At 42.6% G+C, this 21,174-nt stretch overlaps 1 protein-coding gene across 1 annotated transcript in view; it reads left to right on the top strand.

Moving 5' to 3' along the window:
- Positions 1–21,174, top strand: part of ARL3 (ADP ribosylation factor like GTPase 3) — a 34,454-nt gene continuing 13,280 nt past the window's right edge. Inside the window, exons 1-5 of the mRNA XM_024213642.2 lie at positions 1–5; positions 11,565–11,708; positions 12,974–13,090; positions 18,702–18,752; positions 20,136–20,321. Coding sequence (XP_024069410.2) covers positions 3–5; positions 11,565–11,708; positions 12,974–13,090; positions 18,702–18,752; positions 20,136–20,321 — 501 coding nt within the window. The 5' untranslated portion in view covers positions 1–2. The remainder of the gene's footprint in view (positions 6–11,564; positions 11,709–12,973; positions 13,091–18,701; positions 18,753–20,135; positions 20,322–21,174) is intronic.

Raw genomic sequence — 21,174 nt, 5'->3', positions numbered from 1 at the left:
GGATGGTGTGCAGGGTATGTGCAGAAACTAAAGGAACACAAGCTTATGACAGTGGGACAGAGGATGGGTGAAAGAGGTGAACCGCCTCCAATAGCCCCACGTATAGGGCTACATTCAGTCCTCAGATCCATAGAGATGGCCTGATTTGCACACACTGGTTCGAGGCAACCTCATTTTCCCTAATTGAGGAGCTACACAGACAGCATGCTAGGAGCATAGCACACGCAGCATCTTCACTGTGATGGTTCTGCAAGCTACATTCCCCACCCATCCCAGCCTGCAGTGTTCAACACTGCTCCATCATAAAAGATGTGGAGACAAAGGCCAAGAGGCCTTGTTCCCTTTTTGTCCAGTTGATGGTGGGTCATTACATACTAGACACAGTGGTCACCACAGGAAATATATCTACTTTAAAGATGAGGGCAGTTACATAATGCAATGAAGCACTCCACCAACTATACTTGGGCAGCGGTTGCTGACAGATAAAGTTGCACTTTTGCTTTCTGAAGATCTCAAACTGGTATAATCTGGGATTTGCTGAATGGTTTCTGAGCATTTAGTGTGTGTGAGATCGGGTGGGCTGGAAGGAAGTAGGTAGTTTTCAGTGCATGTTTTACTTAGTGTTAAACAGAAAGATACACAAATGTATTTCCCATATATTAAATCAGCGTTTCCCAAAGTGTGCGGTGTGGCCCCTTGGGGTTCATCAGAGACTAGCTGGGTTGGGGAGAGACATGGGGAGCGCCCCAGCTAAAGACCCTGACATAAATTGTTCTCCAGCTTTCATTTAAAGAAAACCAAACAAACAAACAACAAACACCAAGTCTCTAGTTGTTATGGCTGTGAAGAAAACCTTGAAAATGTGAAGGGAGTGAAACTGCCGCAGAGACCAGAGTTTGCAGAGAGCCTAGAACCATAGCCCTCAGGTGTGAATTGCCCCATTCTTTTCAGTGGTTCCTCACTCTGATGCCAATAATGAGTTAACAATGTTGACATTTAAATTATTTCAATGCACATCAAAGCATATAAGAAATGAGTAGAAGTTTAATATTATGAAGATCTATACCAGCATTTCCCCAAAGTGTGAGGAGGAGGGCATGAAGTACCAGCTGGGGAAAGGAAGTGAGGGCACAGCACTTGAGAGATGGGTAGATTGCAATCCCACCATGTGAAGTTTAACAATGAGAGCCCAGTCAGTTTTGTTGTCCTAAAAGAGGGCTCATCTTTTGAAAGTTTGGAAAATATTTTGTTAAATGGCACCTGTGGCTTATTTGCTACTGTAAATAACTATATTTACATGTTTATGGCACTTTATTAACAGGCATCAGGCAAAGAGTATAATAACTTTGTACTTATAGGGCCTTTTATTCAAGGATATTAAAGTGCTCTATCATGATGTTCAAGCATTATCCCTTTTTGCAGATGGGGAAACTGAATCATGGAGAGGTTAGGTGACTTGCTCAAAATTATTATATGGAGACAGGGTAGTTTCTGCATAGTTAAAAGTGCAGTCAGGCAGCTTAAGGCTGATTGTGACCTATTTCAAGCAAAACCACAATCCATTTATTGTCAGTAGTCTCCTTGATACCTAGAATTTGTTCCAAAAATTGAGAATTTTCTGAGATAAGATTTGGAAAGTGACTCCTTTTAGAAATGTTTGCATATGGTCTAATAGTTTGTTGGTGCTTTTATCTGCCTAATAAAATTACATTACATCACAGGGTTTTTTTTTTAAAGAGTACGTCTTAACTTTTACTCATATACACCAGATAGTTATCAAAGACAGGTATGCTGAAATATGTACAAACATGTTCCAAAAACTAGACATGAGTTTCAAACACCAAAACCAACAGAAGGAAGAAAAGCATGCAGGCATTGTCATCATTGACACCCATAGATACAAATTTTGTGTGTGAGTCTTTTTCCTATGGAAATCTGCATGTGACACATTGCTAACAAATTTAAAGGACGCAAAAGAGTTTGATTTCAGTTATGCAAAGGCATGCACAGGACCCATTCAGATATCTCCCAGTGTCCCAAAATAGAAAACTTGGTATGACCTCTTTTGATAGAAAACTATGTCAGTGGGTTTGAGCAGGGAAAACTTTTTAGGTGATTTGACTCCAGCAAAAGTTAAACTTTAATGCAGAAAAAAATGTATGCATTGAATGACACCATAGTCTGGAGTTTGCACAGCAAGTAATTGATTTAGTTTTGCCTGTGTTAGAAGTATTGAATAAGCTGTGCTCAATAGATTAAGGCTCTTTGGTTGTTTTGAAAAAGGCTTAGTGCTTTTATGAAACATCTGTAGTTAGGCAGGCTAAGAGAAAGTTAATCAAACGTCATGCTTCAGGGCATCAGCTGCAGTAAGGAAGGACTCCCCACCCTCACACACTGTGTACAGAATTGCACAATGGACCAGGAATGAAACATCAGCTACTAGCCACTGCTGAAGGCATGATATTAGACTTGACATTTGTTTGATCCCACTTTAGCAAATCCTATATACATACAGTGAAACCTTCACTAACCTTCCGCAAATAGGCATCCTCTGTCTTCCGCAATGATTTTAGAGTTGTTGTTATTACTGTTTACTGTAGAGTTTAGGAGCCCCAGTCATGGACCAGAACCCCACTGTGCTAGGCACTGTACAAACACAGAACAAAAATACAGTTCCTTCCCCCAAGAGCTTACAATCTAAGTATAAAACTTAGACTTGGAGGGGAGGGATAGCTCAGTGGTTTGAGCATTGGCCTGCTAAACCCAGCATTGTGAGTTCAATCTTTGAGGGGGCCACTTAGGGATCTGGGGCAAAAATCAGTACTTGGTCCTGCTAGTGAAGGCATGGGGCTGGACTGGATGACCTTTCGAGGTCCCTTCCAGTTCTAGGAGATAGGATATCTCCAAAACAAGAGACTACAGGTGCAGACAGACAGACCAGTGGGAGAGTACAGGGACAATATTGGTTAGTGTGATAGGCATTTTTTTGTAGGCATAATAGAAAAGGAGGGTTTTGAAGGAGGATAATGAGGTAGCTCTGCAGATGTTTATTGGGAACTCTTCCTAAGCCTGACTAGCAGCATGAGAGATAGCACAAAGGTGCTTGTTTCAGATTTAACCAATGGGTAATGGAGGCTTGCGCAAGGGCCAATCAGAGGCCGGAGTCAGCATCTTGATAGAGAATAAGAGAGGATAGGTAGGATGGGGTTAGGCCATGAAGGGCCTTAAAAGTGAAGACAAGTAGTTTATGTTTGATGCGATAGAGAAGGGGGAGGCAAAGAGTGGGGTGACATGGTCAAGCAGTGGGCTAGGAGAATGATCTTTACAGCAGCGTTGTAGTTCAGTGGAATTTTATTTGATCTTTTGTTAAATGCCACACTGACTAGGTAAACATTTGCTGGTCACTGAAGGCAGTTTTTACTGATATTCTAAATTCATCATCTGAGCTTTGTGGCTAATACAACAAATCAGAAGATATTTGCTTCTTCCCCCTAATGGGGACACAACTCCACCCCATAGTGACTGACAGGCTCCACGTCGCCTTATTTCAAGCCCATAGCATAATGTGAAATAGTTCTCTCCATTACATCCTTTATATTGTCAACTCTAATATGAAATTTACACAGATTATTTCAATGCTCAGTTCCCCCCAGATCAACTTCTAATTTGGCCTATAAATGTGACTCTTCCTTTCAACAGCTTCTATGGCAGAGGATGTGGTTGCATGCACCAACTAGTTCTAGAAATCCACACCGCTTGGATTTAAAGCTGAATAAACCTGCCAAACATTAGGACTGTAAATGTCATTGTATTTTTATATACATGTATTAAGAAAAGTTTAGCGCACGTAGCTATAACAAAAAAACTTTTGATCATTCAGTAGGTGTTTTCAACCTAGAAATGATATATTTTCATAAAACCACATATTTGTATTCTCAGAAGGATGCTGATGAGTGATAATTTTCTTTCATATCCAATTTGCTTTTTGAGTGCTGTATTTCTCTGTATTTGCCACCTAACAGTGTAGAACCCAGTATTAAATATTATATAATTTCTTGGTAATTATCCAGTTGTTCTGTGTTTGCTTTTTTTAGTATCTCCACCCACCTTCCAGAAAATGTAGCTATCTTAGTGGTGCTCTCAGGTGTCAATCTCCTGTTGGAGGAGGTCCTGTGTGCCTCTGTACAAAGGAAAGATATTTTGGTCTCTCGTTCAACTCAATCAAAGACTAAAACAGATTATACATGCCTCCACTTCTGGAGTTGCCCAGTATGGCCACCCTCATCCAAAAGGTGTAGCCTGTTGAGAGTATACATCCTATCCTACAGCGCTTCGTCATCTGAGTGGCCTCCACAGTTCCCCCCTCCCTATTAAAAATGCTGCAATCTGTTCAGCTTTATGCAAATTACATGTAGCCTTCACACTCCTGACAAGTTGCCAGTGCAGCTCTTCAGCTGGACCGTGTGCTTCAACCCCAGCTGAAGACTTGTTCTGCTACTGAACCATGTCACCCATCTCATCCCTTCAACTGCCAATACACTGCTGCCCTGCCACCAATCCAACCAATAGATTGCTTTTGTAGTATCCTTGCCTTGCCTCCTGGAACATCCAGCGCACCACTGCAATATCCATAACACTGCTGTTTACTGCCCACATTTATGGTTTTCCCATTCAAAAGTGAATTCAGATATTTTGTGTGCAAGTAAAAATCTGTCCATCAGTCTGTGCGTAGTAAAGGTTGCACATGCCACATGCTGGAATTATGCAGCAAGTAAATTAATTGTTACTTTTTCTAGTCTGTTAAACCATCAAGGAGCACTTAACACCTTTTTAGCTCATGTATTTAGTAGGGCTGTCAAGCGATTAAAAAAATTTATCGCAATAAATTTTTTTATCATGATTAATCACGCGATTAAAAAATGTATCACGATTAATCACACTTTTAATAATAGAATACCATTTATTTAAATATTTGTGGATGTTTTCTACATTTTCAAATATATTGATTTCAATTACAACACAGAATACAAAGTGTACAGTGCTCACTTTATATTTATTTTTGATTATAAGTATTTGCACTGAAAAAAAAAAGAAATTGTATTTTTAAATTAATCTAATACAAATTCTGTAATGCAATCTCTTTATCATGACAGTTGAACTTACAAATGTAGAATTATGTACAAAAAACTGCATTAAAAAATAAAACAATGTAAAATTTTAGAGTCTGCAAGTCCACTCAGTCCTACTTCTTGTTCAGCCAGTCACTCAGACAGACAAGTTTGTTTACATTTGCAGGAGATAATGCTGCCTGCTTCTTGTTTACAATGTCACCTGAAAGTGAGAACAGGCGTTCTCATGGCACTGTTGTAGCCGGCATCGCAAGGTATTTACATGCCTGATGTGCTAAAGATTCATATGTCCCTTCATGCTTCAACCACCATTCCAGGGGACATGTGTCCATGCTGATGACAGGTTCTCCTCAATAACAATTCAGAGCAGTGTGGACCAACGCATGTTCATTTTCATCATCTGAGTCAGATGTCACCAGCACAAGGTTGATTTTCTTTTTTGGTGGTTTGGGTTCTGTAGTTTCCGCATTGGAGTGTTGCTCTTTTAAGACTTCTGAAAGCATGCTCCACACCTTGTGCCTCTCAGGTTCTGGAAGGCATTTCAGATTCTTAAACCTTGGGTCGAGTGCTGTGGCTATCTTTAGAAATCTCACACTGGTACTTTCTTTGCATTTTGTGAAATCTGCAGTGAAAGTGTTCTTAAAACGAACAACATGTGTTGGGTCATCATCCGAGACTGCTATAACATGAAATATATGGCAGAATGCAGGTAAAACAGAGCAGGGGACATACAATTCTCCCCCCAAGAGTTCAATCGCAAATTTAATTAACGCATTATTTTTTTAATGTGCGTCATCAACATGGAAGCATGTCTTCTGGAATGGTGGCCGAAGCATGAAGGGGCATACGAATGTTTAGCATATCTGGCACGTGAATACCTTGCAGTACCGGCTACAAAAGTGCCATGCAAATGCCTGTTCTCGCTTTCTGGTGATATTGTAAATAAGAAGAGGGCAGCATTATCTCCTGTAAATGTAAACTAACTTGTTTGTCTTAGCAATTGGCTGAACAAGAAGTAGGACTGATTGGACTTGTAGGCTCTGAAGTTTTACATTGTTTTGTTTTTGAGTGCAGTTTTGTAACCAAAAAAATTTACATTTGTAAGTTGCATTTTCAGGACAAAGAGATTGCACTACAGTACTTGAATTGAAAAATATTATTTCTTCTATTTATCATTTTACAGTGCAAATATTTGTAATAAAAAATAATATACTTTGATTTCAATTACAACACAGAATACAATATATATGAAAACGTAGAAAAACATCCAAAATATTTAATAAATTTCAATTGGTATTCTATTGTTTAACAGTGCGATTAAAACTGCGATTGATCGCGATTAATTTTTTTAAATCGCTATTGATTTTTTTTTGAGTTAATCGCATGAGTTAACTGCGATTAATCGACAGACCTAGTATTTAGGTATTTATAAGGCTGAATTTTTAAAAATCTCTACACAGATTTTACTGAGTGATGCTTCTCCTGGATATTAAATATCTATTTACTAGAATCAGAATACATAGATGTAACTTTAGAACAGTAACTTTTTTGAATTACTGGTAGCCCAAACTAGAGTTTGTGTCTTGATTTAAATTGGATTGCATTTTAACTGCACACATGAGCTATATAATATATATGCAAACAGAGCTACTAAAGTAGAGTCTACATCTATATATTGGTTTGCTTTCCTTCTAGCCTTCTAAATCAGCTTACTTTATACCTTAGAGAATACTTTTATTTCTATAAATAACCCCTTCTCTATTGGCTAACCCAGATAATCCTGCGATCAACCAGGCAACAAGAAGTGTCACTTGAATAGAATATGGAACGATGCTGATCTTATTTCTTGTAGGCTGTTGTGTTAGTTTGGAAGTTCATCATTCAGCAATAGTAGAGGATCTATTAACATTTGTTTTTCATTCCTCCCCGGAGAAGTATTTAGTGGTAGATAAGTGATGCTTTGTAGTTTATTCTTTTGCATTTGGTTTCTTGTAGTTGAATTTAAAGTTTAAAAGGTTCCTAATCTTGACCTGCTCTGGGAATGTATTGCTCTACTCTTAGCAAGCAGTACTGTGAACAGGATTAATGTTTCATCAGCCCTTTTAGCTTGAACAGTAAACTACAATAATAGGGCTTGATTCAAAGCCCCCTGAAATCAGTACTCCCATTGATTTCAATGTGCTTCGGATCAAGCCCATAAACAATAAACAAAATGGTGGGAAATTTGGGATTGTCTCTATTTAGCAGTGTTACCCTTGTAAGGAAGTAGAACTTGTGCATATTAGAGGGTTGCTATTCATTTTGAGTATGTCTACATTTATTATTTCAGTTGTGTATTAACACACTGACTTATAGAATCAGAAATGTAGGGCTGGAAGGGACCTTGAGAAGTCAAGTCTAGTCCCCTACAATCAGGCAGGATCAAGTAAACATAAACCATCCCTGACAGGTGTTTGTCTAACCTGTTCCTAGAAACCTCCAATGATGGGGATTCCACAATGTCCCTTGTAAGCCTACTCCAAACCTTAACTGCCTTTTATAGTTAGAAAGTTTTTCCTAATATCCAACCTAAGTGTCCCTTGCTGCAGATAATACATAGACTATCAGGGTTAGAAGGGACCTCAGGAGGTCATCTAGTCCAACCCCCTGCTCAAAGCAGGACCAATCCCCAGACAGATTTTTGCCCCAGATCCCTAAGTGGTCCCCTCAAGGACTGAGCTCACAATCCTGGGTTTACCAGGCTAATGCTCAAACCACTGAGCTATCCCTCCCCCCCCCTTAAACCCATAACTTCTTATCCTGCTTTCAGTGGATGGGTCAGCTAAGAGTATGTCATGCACTTGCCACTTGGCGTTAAGAAGATTCAATATTTCAGGATCATCATCATCAAACCAGTCTGCATGATAGCATTTCCTATATCTATCGCAGTCCAGAACAGCATTATAGATTGTATCATGCAGGGACAATCTTTCAGCAGATAAGTCATCACTAATTGTTGGAAGAGTTAGCTGTGTTGAGAATTGTTCAGCAGTTGACGGATCTTTCAGACAGGCAACATTTAAATATTTAATTGACTAGTTTTTACACATTTTTGGCTGAATAAAAAGGGAAAACTTTGATCAATCAAGATGGTTGTCAGTCCCCCAATCTGCTCCGTGTAATACTCGGGTTATGTGCACATCTCATAGGTCCCGCTGTCAGACCAACACATAGTCAGTGACGTGAGCCTACCGTTTTGTATTTGTCGGTAGGCCAGTAACTCTGTCACAGTAGGAAATTAGGTTGATTTGTTCTTGACAAATCCATGCTGGCTATGCCTTAGTACCCTATTATCCTCTAGATGCTTTCAAATTAATTGTTTAATAATTTGTTCCAGTATCTTTCCAGGTATCGAACTTAGGCTGACTGATCTATAATTCCCTGTCCTCTTTGTTCCCCGATAAAAGATGCACCACCACCCACAGTGCTGCCTAGAGGTCAGGTGGAGGTAGACATGTCTCCTGCAAGGCTAACCCTTGCTCTCCAGTGTGGGGTTTGTAAACCCCATCACCTGCCCTTTTTAAAGAGAAGTCCTATGTTTGCCCCTCTTCAGTCCTGTGGGATCTCACCCGTCCTGTGTGAGTTCTTGAAGATAATTTCTAACAGTTCCAAGATTGCTTTCAGCTAATTCCTTAAGTGCCCTAGGTTGAATTTCATCAGGCCCTGCCAACCTGAATACATCTAACTTATCTAAATATTCTTTAACCTGTTCTTTCCCTGTTTTGGCTTCCATTCCTTCCCCTTGTTCTTAATATTAATTGTGTTGAGTATCTGGTCACCACTAACCTTTTTAGTAAAGACTGAAGCAAAACAGGCATTAAACACCACAGCCTTCTTGATGTCATCAGTTATTAGCTCTCCCTCCCTCCCTGCTAAATAGAGGACCTACGCTTTCCTTCATCGTTATTTTGCTTCTAATGTATTTAAAAAACATATTCTTATTGCCTTTTATATCCCTTGCTAGGTGTAGCTCATTTTGTGCCTTAGCCTTTGTTACATTATTGTAAGTTTTAGTGTGGACAAAACACATTTGTTACTAGTTGTGTGGTTAAATTTGTATTTTTTAAGTTGTCAGCATGTTGATGAATAAGTCTGAAAGTCTATGTACTTGTTGTCCTCCTACCCCATCCTTTACCATTAGTCATCTTAGATTGTAAATTCTTTGGGGTTAGAGTGTGTCTACCTTTATGTTTGTGCAGCACCTAATACAAAGCAGTCCTATCCGGACCTGGGTGCTACCATCACATATATATTTAACAACATACAGTACCTTAGATAGTATAAATTTCCAGTTTTATTAACTGACAATTTATGATAGGCACAGGCACAAAAAGGTAGCGTTAAGGTTGAGATTTCAATCTTACCATTGCATTTCCAGACTTGAGAGCTTAGCCTTAGCATTATGCTATCACTTCTTAAAAGCATAGAATTGGGATTGACATTTGTTAACTTTCTACTTGCATCCTACAAAAACTTTTTTTTTTAAATAACTCCTCCTCAACAATTCCCCCTGTACAAGGGATGGTGTATGTTCATTTATTAGTTGTGTCAGATAGTTTAGTTGATTGATATTCAATTAATGCCCATGTTACAGGTGGTCAGAGGTGTCATATATAACTTTGGTTTTCCAGTGTTATCAGAAGCTTAGTTGGGATGATCTGTGTAGTGAGATCTTCCTTTGGAGCTTATTAATACCACTTGCACTGGAATAGGAGTGCTACATTAAAAGGCTGCGTTCTAAAGAAAAGTGCTGATAGTTAATTTCACTGGATCCTGAAGTCTTGTATCCACAGAATAGGACGGTAGTGCAGAGACAGTAGCAGGACAGGTTTCCCATTTCCCTTAGCCAATGTGTCTCAATCCTGATCTAGAGGGAGCCACCTTCAGGAGCAGTCTCCATGGCCCATTGTGTCCTTGGCCTCCAACAAAAATATTTAGAACTCGGAACTCTTCCCATCTACAGAGCACTTTACAACCTAGAACTAACTCATCCTCATACCACCATCAGGAGATTGGCAAGTATCATTATCCCCATTTCCAAAACTAAAGTTCAGTGACATGCCTGGAGGGCCTCTGGGTCTGAGCTAGGATTTGAACTGTGAGTTCCTGGCTCCAGGTCCTACTGGTCTGAGCACAGAGCACACATGGCTGCCAATCAGTGCCTCTTATGGTAGTTTTTTTTATGGGAACACCTGACCAGTAGAGACTGGACTGAAAACCAGATGACCCAAAAGGGATGAAGAGGCTTTTCCTCCACAGACACATCCCAGAGAGGGAGGATGATTATAATTAGGTGTGATAGCAAGATTCCCATTGGGGCTCCATTGTGATAGGTGCCATACAAACACATGGTAAGAGCTAGTCCCTGCCCGGAAGAGCTTACATTCTAAACAGGCAAGATGGAGAAAGGGTGTGGGAGGGGACAGAGAGGCACTGAGTGATTAAGTGACTTGCCTGAGGTCACCTAGCAAATCACTGGCAGAGCTCTTGACTCTGTTGCCCCATCTACTTGCCGCACTGCCTCTCTGTTGTGTGGCTGTGCTTGTCAGAAGGGTTCTGAATCAAAGTAGGGTAACCGGTGTTCCTCAGTTATATGCCAGCACCCAGAATGCTCTTCCGCTGACCGTTATTTCATAGCAGTGCAGGTGTCTGAGCACTGGCACCAGCACAGGTTTATGTTGTGTTCACGTGCACAATTTTCTGGTGGTTTGCATTGTAAAGAAACCGACGTGCCGATTCCATTTCCTAATCCTGGGGCTGAGCCTGGCTGATGTTTGAAGTTTTCTTAACTAGGAGGTACAGTGATCTGAGATACTTTTGTGAACTGCTGCATCCTCAGAAACCTGAACTACACGTTTCATTTGCCCAGCGTATTTTAGAGGACTGGTAAATGGGGTTTTGGATAACCAGGAGTGTTACTGGCTAAGGCAGTCATGACAGAGCACATAGCAACCTAGAAAGAGGGAGATTTGGATTAATGGGGTTTTGTTGGTGGTAAAGATAATCCAGATCACCTGGTGGCTTGACTGCAGCTCGTTAATGTACCTCATCCTTGGGAGTTGCTCCCTGGCACAGTGAATACTGAATAGGCTACAGGAGTTGAGTTGAGCAACACATCCTTTGAATGGCCCCCATCAGCTGGCATGCTGAGTGATATTCGAGGCAGTTGTGTGCTCCTAGACCCAAGGTGATGCTGCATGTGGGAGTGGGGCACTGAGAGAACAGAAGTGGAGAAATGGAAGAATGAAAGGCTGGGGCAAGTCCTCAGATTCTGTCTGCGCTGGTGGTGGGATCTGCTGCCATGTACCGCGAAGCAGAGGGAGGAGGGCAAGGCTGTGGAGGGGGGGAAAAGTTTCAGCATGGGAAATAACATCTGGGATTTCCTGGCTGCCACAGGGTTTACTGTCAATTCTGCGCAAACTGAAGAGTGCACCAGACCAGGAGGTGAGAATCCTCCTCCTGGGACTAGATAATGCAGGCAAGACCACACTCCTGAAACAGCTGGCATCTGAAGACATCAGCCACATCACACCGACACAGGTAAGGAAGGTTCTTCCTGGGCCTGCAGGCTGCTGTGTGTTCTGTTTCCATTCCACACACCATGTTAACCATGTTTCAGATACAAGCTATGCCTGTGAAATGCTAAAAGGCTGCACGCAGAACTAAATTAGAAAGGCTATTATCATTATATTGGTGTGTTTTCAACTGCAGAAAGGGAGCCAGTCCCAAATCAGTGTATAGCTGGAGAATGTAAATTTTGCACCCTTTGAGCCAGATTCTGACCTCACGTATGTTGGTGTGTATCTGGACTAACTCCATGGAGTTCAGGGGAATTACTTGGGATTTATCCGGGTGTAACAGAAATCAGATTTTGGTCCCATTTGTTTTAAAACAAAGAGCATCTATTTGGAGATAGTGCAGGACTTGTACATTTCTCTCTGTGCTCCTTGCTTCTTTCCCCCTGGGCATTCCTAGAGCCCCACAGATCATGAATCCCACAGTTCATGTCATCCCTAGTTGTTGCCTTTTACTCCCCCGATTCAAGGCTCCCCACTGGGACATTTGTGTCCCTCCAGTCCAAAATGCCATCAGCACCACTCCTGACTTGACCAGAGGAGGCTGCTAGCGAGCTACGCAAGGTGCTCGTCTCTCCCCCTCCCCTAGAAGCGGAGTGCACTGCCTCACAGCATTCCCATCCCCCGGCACCCCAGAGCAAAAGCCCACGCTCAGATTCCAAGCTCTGATCCCCTGGGTCATGTGGCAGCACGTTGCCAGGCCACACCACATCCTGTTTTTCCAGTTGAACACCCTTTCAGTTGGAGCTTTAGTTGCTGAAACGGACCCTTCAGATATGCAGCTGTTCTTTTAAGCTGAGCACTAGCGTGGTGTCGAATGAAGCTTAGTCCTCTGGCTTTGGGTTAGACTGTACTGTGGACTCAGTTTTCAGAGGCTCACGCCTGCTCCTCCCGGTGCCCTCTGTTTTTTTCCTTATCAGCATCTCTCTCTCACCTCTTGCTGTATCCACCCTTCCGAGCCCTCCAAAGACATTAACAGCAACATATGTCTCTGTAGCCATGACAATGTCAGCCCTTGATCCAGGAACATAGGCAAGCTGACATGCATGAGGCTGCTGTTCTCTTTCCTCTTCACCTCTCCCACAGCTGATCCATCTGAACAGCAACACGGCCCTATCTTGCCATGCTTTTCAGCAGGGTGATATATAAGCTGCTAATGGTGCGCGCTCATGAATATGATCCTGAGTTTCAGGTTAACACAGTGTGTGGTTTTACTTATGCTCGTTACAGGGCTTTAACATTAAAAGTGTACAGTCTCAAGGGTTTAAGCTGAACGTGTGGGACATTGGTGGACAGAGGAAGATCAGGCCGTACTGGAGGAACTATTTTGAAAACACTGATGTTCTTGTAAGTATTGGCCACAGCTGAGTGCTTGTTAATGCAACGGCTTTCCAAGTTCTCAGGCAGAAAGACAGGCAGTGCTAAACGCCCTAATTCTGAGTAACACCATTGTTGGCAGAACATTCATCATTCCGAACCCATTGGCAAGACTGGATACATTGGGGGAAATGGTGGAATCGGCAGAAACGGTTCAAATTTATTTTTGACTTTTCCAGCACTTTGTGCTGATCACTCCTATACATGCTCAATTACAAGTCCCTCAGGTATTAATGGCATAATGTTAACATATACTTTGCACATCTGTAGCAGTGTCCATTGGAGAATCTTAAGGCATTTTACAGGTACTAATGAATTAAGCCACAAATAGTGAGGTAGGTTCAGTATTATCCTCCTTTTACAGATGGGGAAACAGAGGCACAGAACAGTTAAATGACTTGCCCAAGGTCAGCCAGGGCAGTCTGTGGAAGAGAGGCAGGAAGAGAACCCTATCTTTAATTACAAGACTATCCTTCCATACCTATTTGAAGGTTAATGTTTGTAAAGCTCTAAACATGAAAACTTTAACTAAATGCTTAATTATAATGTAGGGCCTTTACAGTTACAGGATGGGACACATTTCATCCTAGAGCACTGTACAGAATATATACAAAATGCAGCCACTTCTGGGGGCAGGGTGGCAGCTCGCTGGCACACACAACCCTGCACAGTGGGGGAAGAGGAGGAATATTGGCAAATCCCCCACTCTTACCAAAAGTTCTGTAGAGTCTGTACAGATCAGCAAGGGCCTTTGATCTTGAGGTAGCATCTGACAGACACTGCCTAGCTGTATGGCACTCAAGTTAACCCCCATAAAAGGTTTAAAAGCTGAATTGACTCAGCCAACAACAGAACCTATGGTGCCAGTAAGTTTAGGAAATCCAAACCCAATGCTTAGATCACTGAGGCTATGTCTACACTGTACAGTTGTCCGAGTGATTGGCACCCAGGTGTGAGCACCTGGGTTAGCCTTGCCTGGGTGTGAGCATCCCCACTGCAGAGCTCGAACCGCGTTACTGTGTCCTCATTGTTTCTGCATTCACCTGTGTGTGCCTGGGAGTATGTCCCATGATTTTGTGTTGAGACGGCTCAGGATTCTTTCCCAGTTGGTTGTGTCAATCGCGAGAGAACTTGTCTGTCCTCTGGGCTGGGGATTTGTGGAAAGGCACTGGAGAGCTGTCAGCACTTGAGTGACTTAGCCTGCATCCTCACTTGCAAAGTGGGGGAGTTCCAGCCTGAGCCTAAGCTCTAACCCACATCCCTCACCGGCTAAGCTCATCTGAACAGTGAGTTGTTGCTATCACATCGTTTTACAGATGGGAGAAACTGAGGCATAGATGGAATGTGACATGCCTGTGAACACATAGAAAGTCTTACATTACTTAGACTGTAAGCTCTTTGGGACTTTCTTCTTATATGTTCACACAGCAGCTAGCACAGTGAGGTCTTGGTCAATGACTGTGGCTCCTAGGAGTGGTGCTACCTCAATACAAAATAATAATTAAAAGTCAATATCAGAGCCAGGAATAGGCTCCTAATCTCCTGTAGCGTGCCATGTTCTAATCACTAAACATGCTGCCTTTCACCAAGGCGCTGCCCAATAAAAGGGGGAGGGATAGCTCAGTGGTTTGAGCATTGGCCTGCTAAAGCCAGGGTTGTGAGTTCAATCCTTGAGGGGGCCACTTAGGGATCTGGGGCAAAATCAGTACTTGGTCCTGCTAGTAAAGGCAGGGGGCTGGACTTGATGACCTTTTGGGGTCCCTTCCAGTTCTATGAGATAGGAATATCTCCATATATTATTATTATTATTATTATTATTGTTGGTGGGGAGGGATAGCTCAGTGGTTTGAGCATTAGCCTGCTAAACCCAGGATTGTGAGTTCAATCCTTGAGGGGGGCATTTAGGAATCTGGGGCAAAAATCTGTCTGGGGATTGGTCCTGCTTTGAGCAGGGGATTGGACTAGATGACCTCCTGAGGTCCCTTCCAACCCTAATATTCTATGACTTTATAAAATACACAACAGATACTAAATAGCCAGGCTACTCAGCATCACTATAGCAGGGGTAGAGGATGGGCCTACAGAGAGGGGGCCAAGGTTAACATAAAAAGACATCTTGGAGTAGAGTGACTTTAGTTGCTGAATGCAGGGAGGGATGGGCAGAGGAGCTGTATGGGGAGGGAGAGTACCACATTTTAGGAGCCAGCCATTACAACAAAGCCTGGGTCACTTGCCTTCCCAAAGCACAAGGGCGAGACCTTACAAGGAGGGAGCTGTGAGAGAGAGACCGGCCAGCGCAGGGCTGAAGAGGGGGAGGTCCCTTCTCCATTACGGGCTTTCAAAAACAGCAGGGCCAATTTAGTCAGCAAGCTCCTGTATAGGCAATCAAGGCACAAAACGCAGGGCAGGTATGAAATGATCACGACTACTCCATCAGGGATTATCTACGGTGCTGCGTATGGTGGGCAAGCACTATGCAAGCAGGCAAAAGTTAGCACTGCAAAGCAGCAGCCAGGGAGCCTTTGACTGCTATAGCAGACACTCCAAGTCTGCGCATTGTGAAGATAGCTACTGAGTCTCCACGGGTATATTGCAGGCCATGTGAGTCCCAGTTCTCCCTTGCCAAGCTTGTAGCAGCAATTAAACCACCACGTTCCCATTGCATTTACTGCAAGGGAGGGGAGATGGGAAAATAAAGGATAATTCTAAGCCTGGAGGAGCAGAAAGAACCCCTCATCTCTCCCCCAGCCTACTCTATACAACTGGAAAACCCTGTGTTGTAGGAGTAAGAAAATGGGCAGTGAGGAAAAGGACCGGGTGCAGCACTGGTGGATGGGAAGGTGGGAGTTGTACAGCAGCTGGTAGCAGTCACTTCCTGACCCATTTTCACCACAATTTGCATGGAAATTGCAACCCATTTACACCAGACTTGACATTGGCCCATTTTTTTTTAGAAAGCACCTGAAATGCAGGTGAGTGTATTTCTCACGCTCTGTCCATGCTGGCACAGCTTTACAAAGATAATTTAAACTGGAGTTGTGCCACAGAGCCCATTCTACCCCTCCAGTAACCAGTTCAGATGGGCTTTGCAATGCAGGGACTATGCAGCCAAGATAAGGTACTGTCCCAAGACTCCTGCCTTGGCTCCATTCAGAACTGCATTGCACAAAGAGAGAGGACCCTCCAAAATGTTTGAAAACCATGAAGTGATTGCACATTCAAATCAGTGCAGATGTGTTTGAATGGGAGATACTCCAGCTCGACACACCTGTGATATTTGGAAGCTTAACCCAGTCAAATAAGGTGCGTCTGTTTGGATGATTGCATATTCAGACACACACCTGCAGCGATTTCGCATGTGGCTTTCTGCTTTGGAAGTAGGCACTCTACATGTGCTGAGCTGGTTGGCGTTGTGCTGGGCACTGGGGGATTGCCTGCAGCCCTGTCACCTCAAACTGTAATCTAGTCAGATCTCGCAAGTTAAGTGCCAATAGGAGACCCCCAGAGAAAACCCAGTGGCTGCTGGAGAAAGGATCGGTGAGTGTTAGGGGGCACTCCCTGTGAGCGCTGAACTAATGCCCCAGCAGCGTGAGATGGGGACTCTGGTGCTGGAGAGGTCATCTTTCAGGTGAGATGTAAGGCTCAGTACCTGACCAGTCATCCTCACTACACATCCCATGACACTTTCTTCAAGAGCAGGGGTGTCTGCCCCAGTGCCCTGACCACATTTCAGTTTGGAGAATTACGTTCTGTCCCTTAACTACCTCACTTTTGGCTGGAGATGGTGGTCCTCACTTCCTGTCCTAAACAGTTCCTGTGTGCGGTAGCTAAACAGCTAGCGTTTCATCCTAGAGGTGGCAGCTGTTGATACTCCTTTTTGTATAATTTATCAAGTTTGCCAACAGTAGCTAAGATATGGCATCCTCACTGAGGAAAGCACTTAATGACATTTTAAATAGCTATTTATTATAGTTTAGTTATTTATTTTTAACTATTTATTTTTAGCTATTTATTATATCATTTAGAGCTTAGGAAAGATGTTGAAATGACACCAGATCCCTCAGGTTACCCACTGAGCACGGACCAGTATAGTATGGGCAGCGGCATTGCAAGCTTCCTATGCATATGCTGTCCTCCACCAATGTGCATCAGCTCTGACTTGTAAGAATCATGAAACCAGAGTAAGTAGAGAAAAAATGCATGAGGTCACCAGTTACCTCTTCCCCTGGCAAGCATACGAGTTTTCCTCACAGCATATTAAGTCCATACTAACTCCAGCCTTTCCCAGTCAAAAAAGCAAACAGAATGTTGGGAATCATTAAGAAAGGGATAGATAAGAAGACAGAATATATCATATTGCCTCCATATAAATCCCTGGTACGCCTACATCTTAAATACTTCATGCAGATGTGGTCACCCCATCTCAAAAAAGATATATTGGAATTGGAAAAGGTACAGAAAAGAGAAACAAAAATGATTAGGGGTATGGAACAGCTTTCATATGAGAAAAGATTAATAAGACTGGGACTGTTCAGCTTGGAAAAGAGATGATTTAGGGGGGATATGATAGAGGTCTATAAAATCATGACTGGTGTGGAGAAAGTGAATAAGGAAGTGTTATTTACTACTCCTCATAACACAAGAACTAGGGGTCACCAAATGAAATTAATAGGCAGCAGGTTTAAAACAAACAAAAGAAAGTATTTCTTCACACAATGCACAGTCAACCTGTGGAACTCCTTGCCAGAGGATGTTGTGAAGGCCAAGACTGTAACAGATAAGGTTGATTTTGGTCAGCTTAATCCTTCCTGTGTTACATTATATGCAAACAGTAAGGCTCCACATTTATTTAGGCCTATTGTTTTAAACAACTGAACTGTTTCAACCACATTAGCGATGAACCAGGGGCATAGTTCAAAGGGATGAGAGCAGCTGGCTTTACTAAATGCATATCTAGCAAGAACTTCAAGGAGCCTGAAAGACTGTGTGGAGATAAAACCTCTTCCACAGGTTATGCCACTTTGCATTTACCCCCAAAGGGTTCAAAAACAAGTTCTTAGTCTGCCAAGGAAGGAAACTAACTAATTCAGTGCTGGTGAAAGATGCCGAACTCACCGACCTCTCCATAAAACAAACGGGGAGAGCATAAGCAGTAGAAGTGCAAGCTCCCCTCACGCTGCCCCCTGTCCAATGGCCTTAGCCCTGCCCTGGAAAGAAATTCAATCTCCATGACCAATTCAGTCCATTTCTTGGATGTCAACACAGTTAGTAGTGGTTTATCTGGACACATTCCTACTGGGAGGCTGCCTGATTTACTGTACTGAGCATCTGATCCCAGCCCTGCCAGCAACCCCCTCTCTGACCTTGACCAGTCACAGCCCCTTTCTCCCCCATCTGTAAAACAGGGATAGTTGCCTACCTTCTGGGGTATGGGGAGGGGTAGTTAATGTTTGCACAGCACTTTACATAAATGTTTGTGCCTGTGTAAATGATAAGGATTGCTATTGGGAACTGGATTCAATTCAGTTTTACACAGGCTACTACATCCTTCAATGTCTTCCTTTGCCTGTTTCCTTTGTAGATCTACGTCATTGACAGCGCCGATAGAAAAAGGTTTGAAGAAACAGGTCAGGTAAGTAACTTATGTTCAGTTCTCTCTGAAGTAAGGTTCCTTAACGCCCTTTGCATATAGAAGTTAGGAATATATTTGTTGTTGTTTTGTGTGTGGAAATTTGCATTTCAAGTGGGACTTTCCTTTCAGCATCAGCACAAATTATTAATTGTCTATTAATTTGATGAAGGGGCTACCCTTGGTTCACCTCTACCAGAAAAAATGGAACCAAATGTTTAAAGCCTAAACCTTTTCAGGTCCTCCTGAATCTTGCCAAAACAAGACCACAAGGAATCATGTTCTTACGATTTCCAATTAAATTTGTAAATACTGACTTGAATGTCACTTGGGTCGAATCAGAAACCTTTCGAAAAGTTTTGTAACTCAAGTCTGGTTTTCAAAATGCAAGTAGGTTGCTTTTTTGGCCTAGAATCTGATCTGTGATGCAACTCATTCTTCCACAGCAGTGCAAGATCTTCCCCCCCCCCCCCCCCCCCCCCCAAACAAGGACAATCTCTAGCGGTTCAGACTCGCTAAATTCCATACCCTTTCAGTTCTTGGCTTCTCTACCAAGACTGCCATATAGGGTGCCAGTTAGTGCCAGCTGTGTTGGGCTTGTCACATGGACACTTGTTAGTTAAGAAGTGACATGAAGCTGTCCTCTCATTTCATACTAGGCCATTGCACAACCAGCGGACGTTAAGGTCTTTTGATCACTGTGGATCTATAGTGGATTTGGGCCGGGACACTGAGGTAAAAGGCTTAGTTCCCACCCTCTTGAGCCATCCACTCCCCAACGAGCACATGTTTTGCAAAATACCCTGCAACATGTCGTGCAAGTGAAACTAAAGTCTGGCCAATAACACCTATCGTCCAGCCTGGCTTTCAGCATTCCTTCAGTAGTTAACACAGCTTCCTTGTGGGAGGGAGATTTTTGTTTCTGAAACAAGATTCTCTTTTACGAGTTACAGTTCATAAAACTTGGAACAAAAATCCAAGCTTGTTACTAGCATCATCACAGAGGTTCAAATATATTAGAGATAGAACCACCTGATTTCAAGGATGAGTCAGGCAATAACTCCATTGACAAGGTTTTTGCTGTATTTTGTGTTGGTTTCCAGAGAGCAGGGATTGGCAAAATGCAGAGTTGTAGCCTTTAAGACAACTGTTAATTTCAAACTAAGCTAAAGACTCATGTAACCCGTAATTGAAAGAACTTGCTTCTGAACCTTGAGCACAGATGATTGTATACGCTCTTGCTTTTTTGTAATGGGATCTAGATTTCACTGGAACATTCACTTCCAACATTTGCCCTAAATATAATTCTAATTAGAGACATGATCAACCTCTGGTGGTTAAAGGCTTCTCTCACTCCCCCCGCCACTCCCTTTTTAAATGATATAGGAGCTGGCCGAGCTCTTGGATGAAGAAAAGCTCAGCGGAGTCCCTGTGCTCATATTTGCTAACAAGCAAGATTTGCTTACGGCTGCCCCTGCTTCGGAGATTGCTGAGGGACTGAATCTACACACGATCCGTGACAGAATCTGGCAGATCCAGTCTTGTTCAGCCCTCACAGGAGAAGGCGTGCAGGTGAGGTGATAGCGAGGGCTTGTTGTGCCAACATACCTTACTGAATGAGGAGAGGCTGTGTGGTCTTATGAAGGAGGCTAGTGATCACAAGAACTCCTCAGAAGGCAGAATATCTTAATCCAGTTATAGGAAGGCATTTATTTATTTTAAAGAGATGCTGTCAGGTTAATCATTTCATGAAATAAGTTGTCTTACCTGTGCTGTTAACCCCTTAGATTACTACTGCGCAAAACTTTCAAAATCGAATTTACTTCCACTGATGCTGGGTTTTGCTTCAGCTCAGACAATGGAGAGAGGCTGGTCAGTTTCACTTTGGTCCAGCCTACCTCATAAAAGAGCTACCCGATGGTGGGACCCGCTTATGACGGTAGCACCTGACGTGGCTAAAACCCTGTAGGCTGAGCCACGTTCTCGAATCAAGACTGAAATGTATTTTTAACTTTGTCGGGTGCTACCACATAGTAACCAGGTCCTACAACATGGTAATTTTTTGTAACGTAAATGGGACTTACGTTTTGTCAGTTTCACGCTTTCGTGCATTAGTATAATACTTGAATACTTTGCGTTGCAAACACTGCAGGAGAATGTTTACATTCCAACCCAACTCTTTTCCTTAGAATTAAAAAAAAAATCTGTCTCTACAGAACCCAAAGTGTAGGCCTAAATATACCAGACAGTGGCCTTCAAAGAGCTTTTATTTATTTAGCTGAGATATAAACTTGGCTGCATTTGCAGCCAAGCTAGTGAAACATTTCAGCCTTGCAATCTTTATTTTGAAGTGGTGCTGTTACAGGGTATGATAACATTATACTAGCTCAGTAGGTGACTGGGACTTGCTGTTTCCTAATGAATT

This window comes from Terrapene carolina, unplaced genomic scaffold (genome assembly GCF_002925995.2).
Source record: "Terrapene carolina triunguis isolate 2854851 unplaced genomic scaffold, T_m_triunguis-2.0 Scaffold95, whole genome shotgun sequence".
In the NCBI taxonomy this organism is placed as follows: domain Eukaryota; kingdom Metazoa; phylum Chordata; order Testudines; family Emydidae; genus Terrapene; species Terrapene triunguis.
Note: the sequence above shows the minus strand (reverse complement) of the source record. Positions and strands in the feature narration are given on the sequence as shown.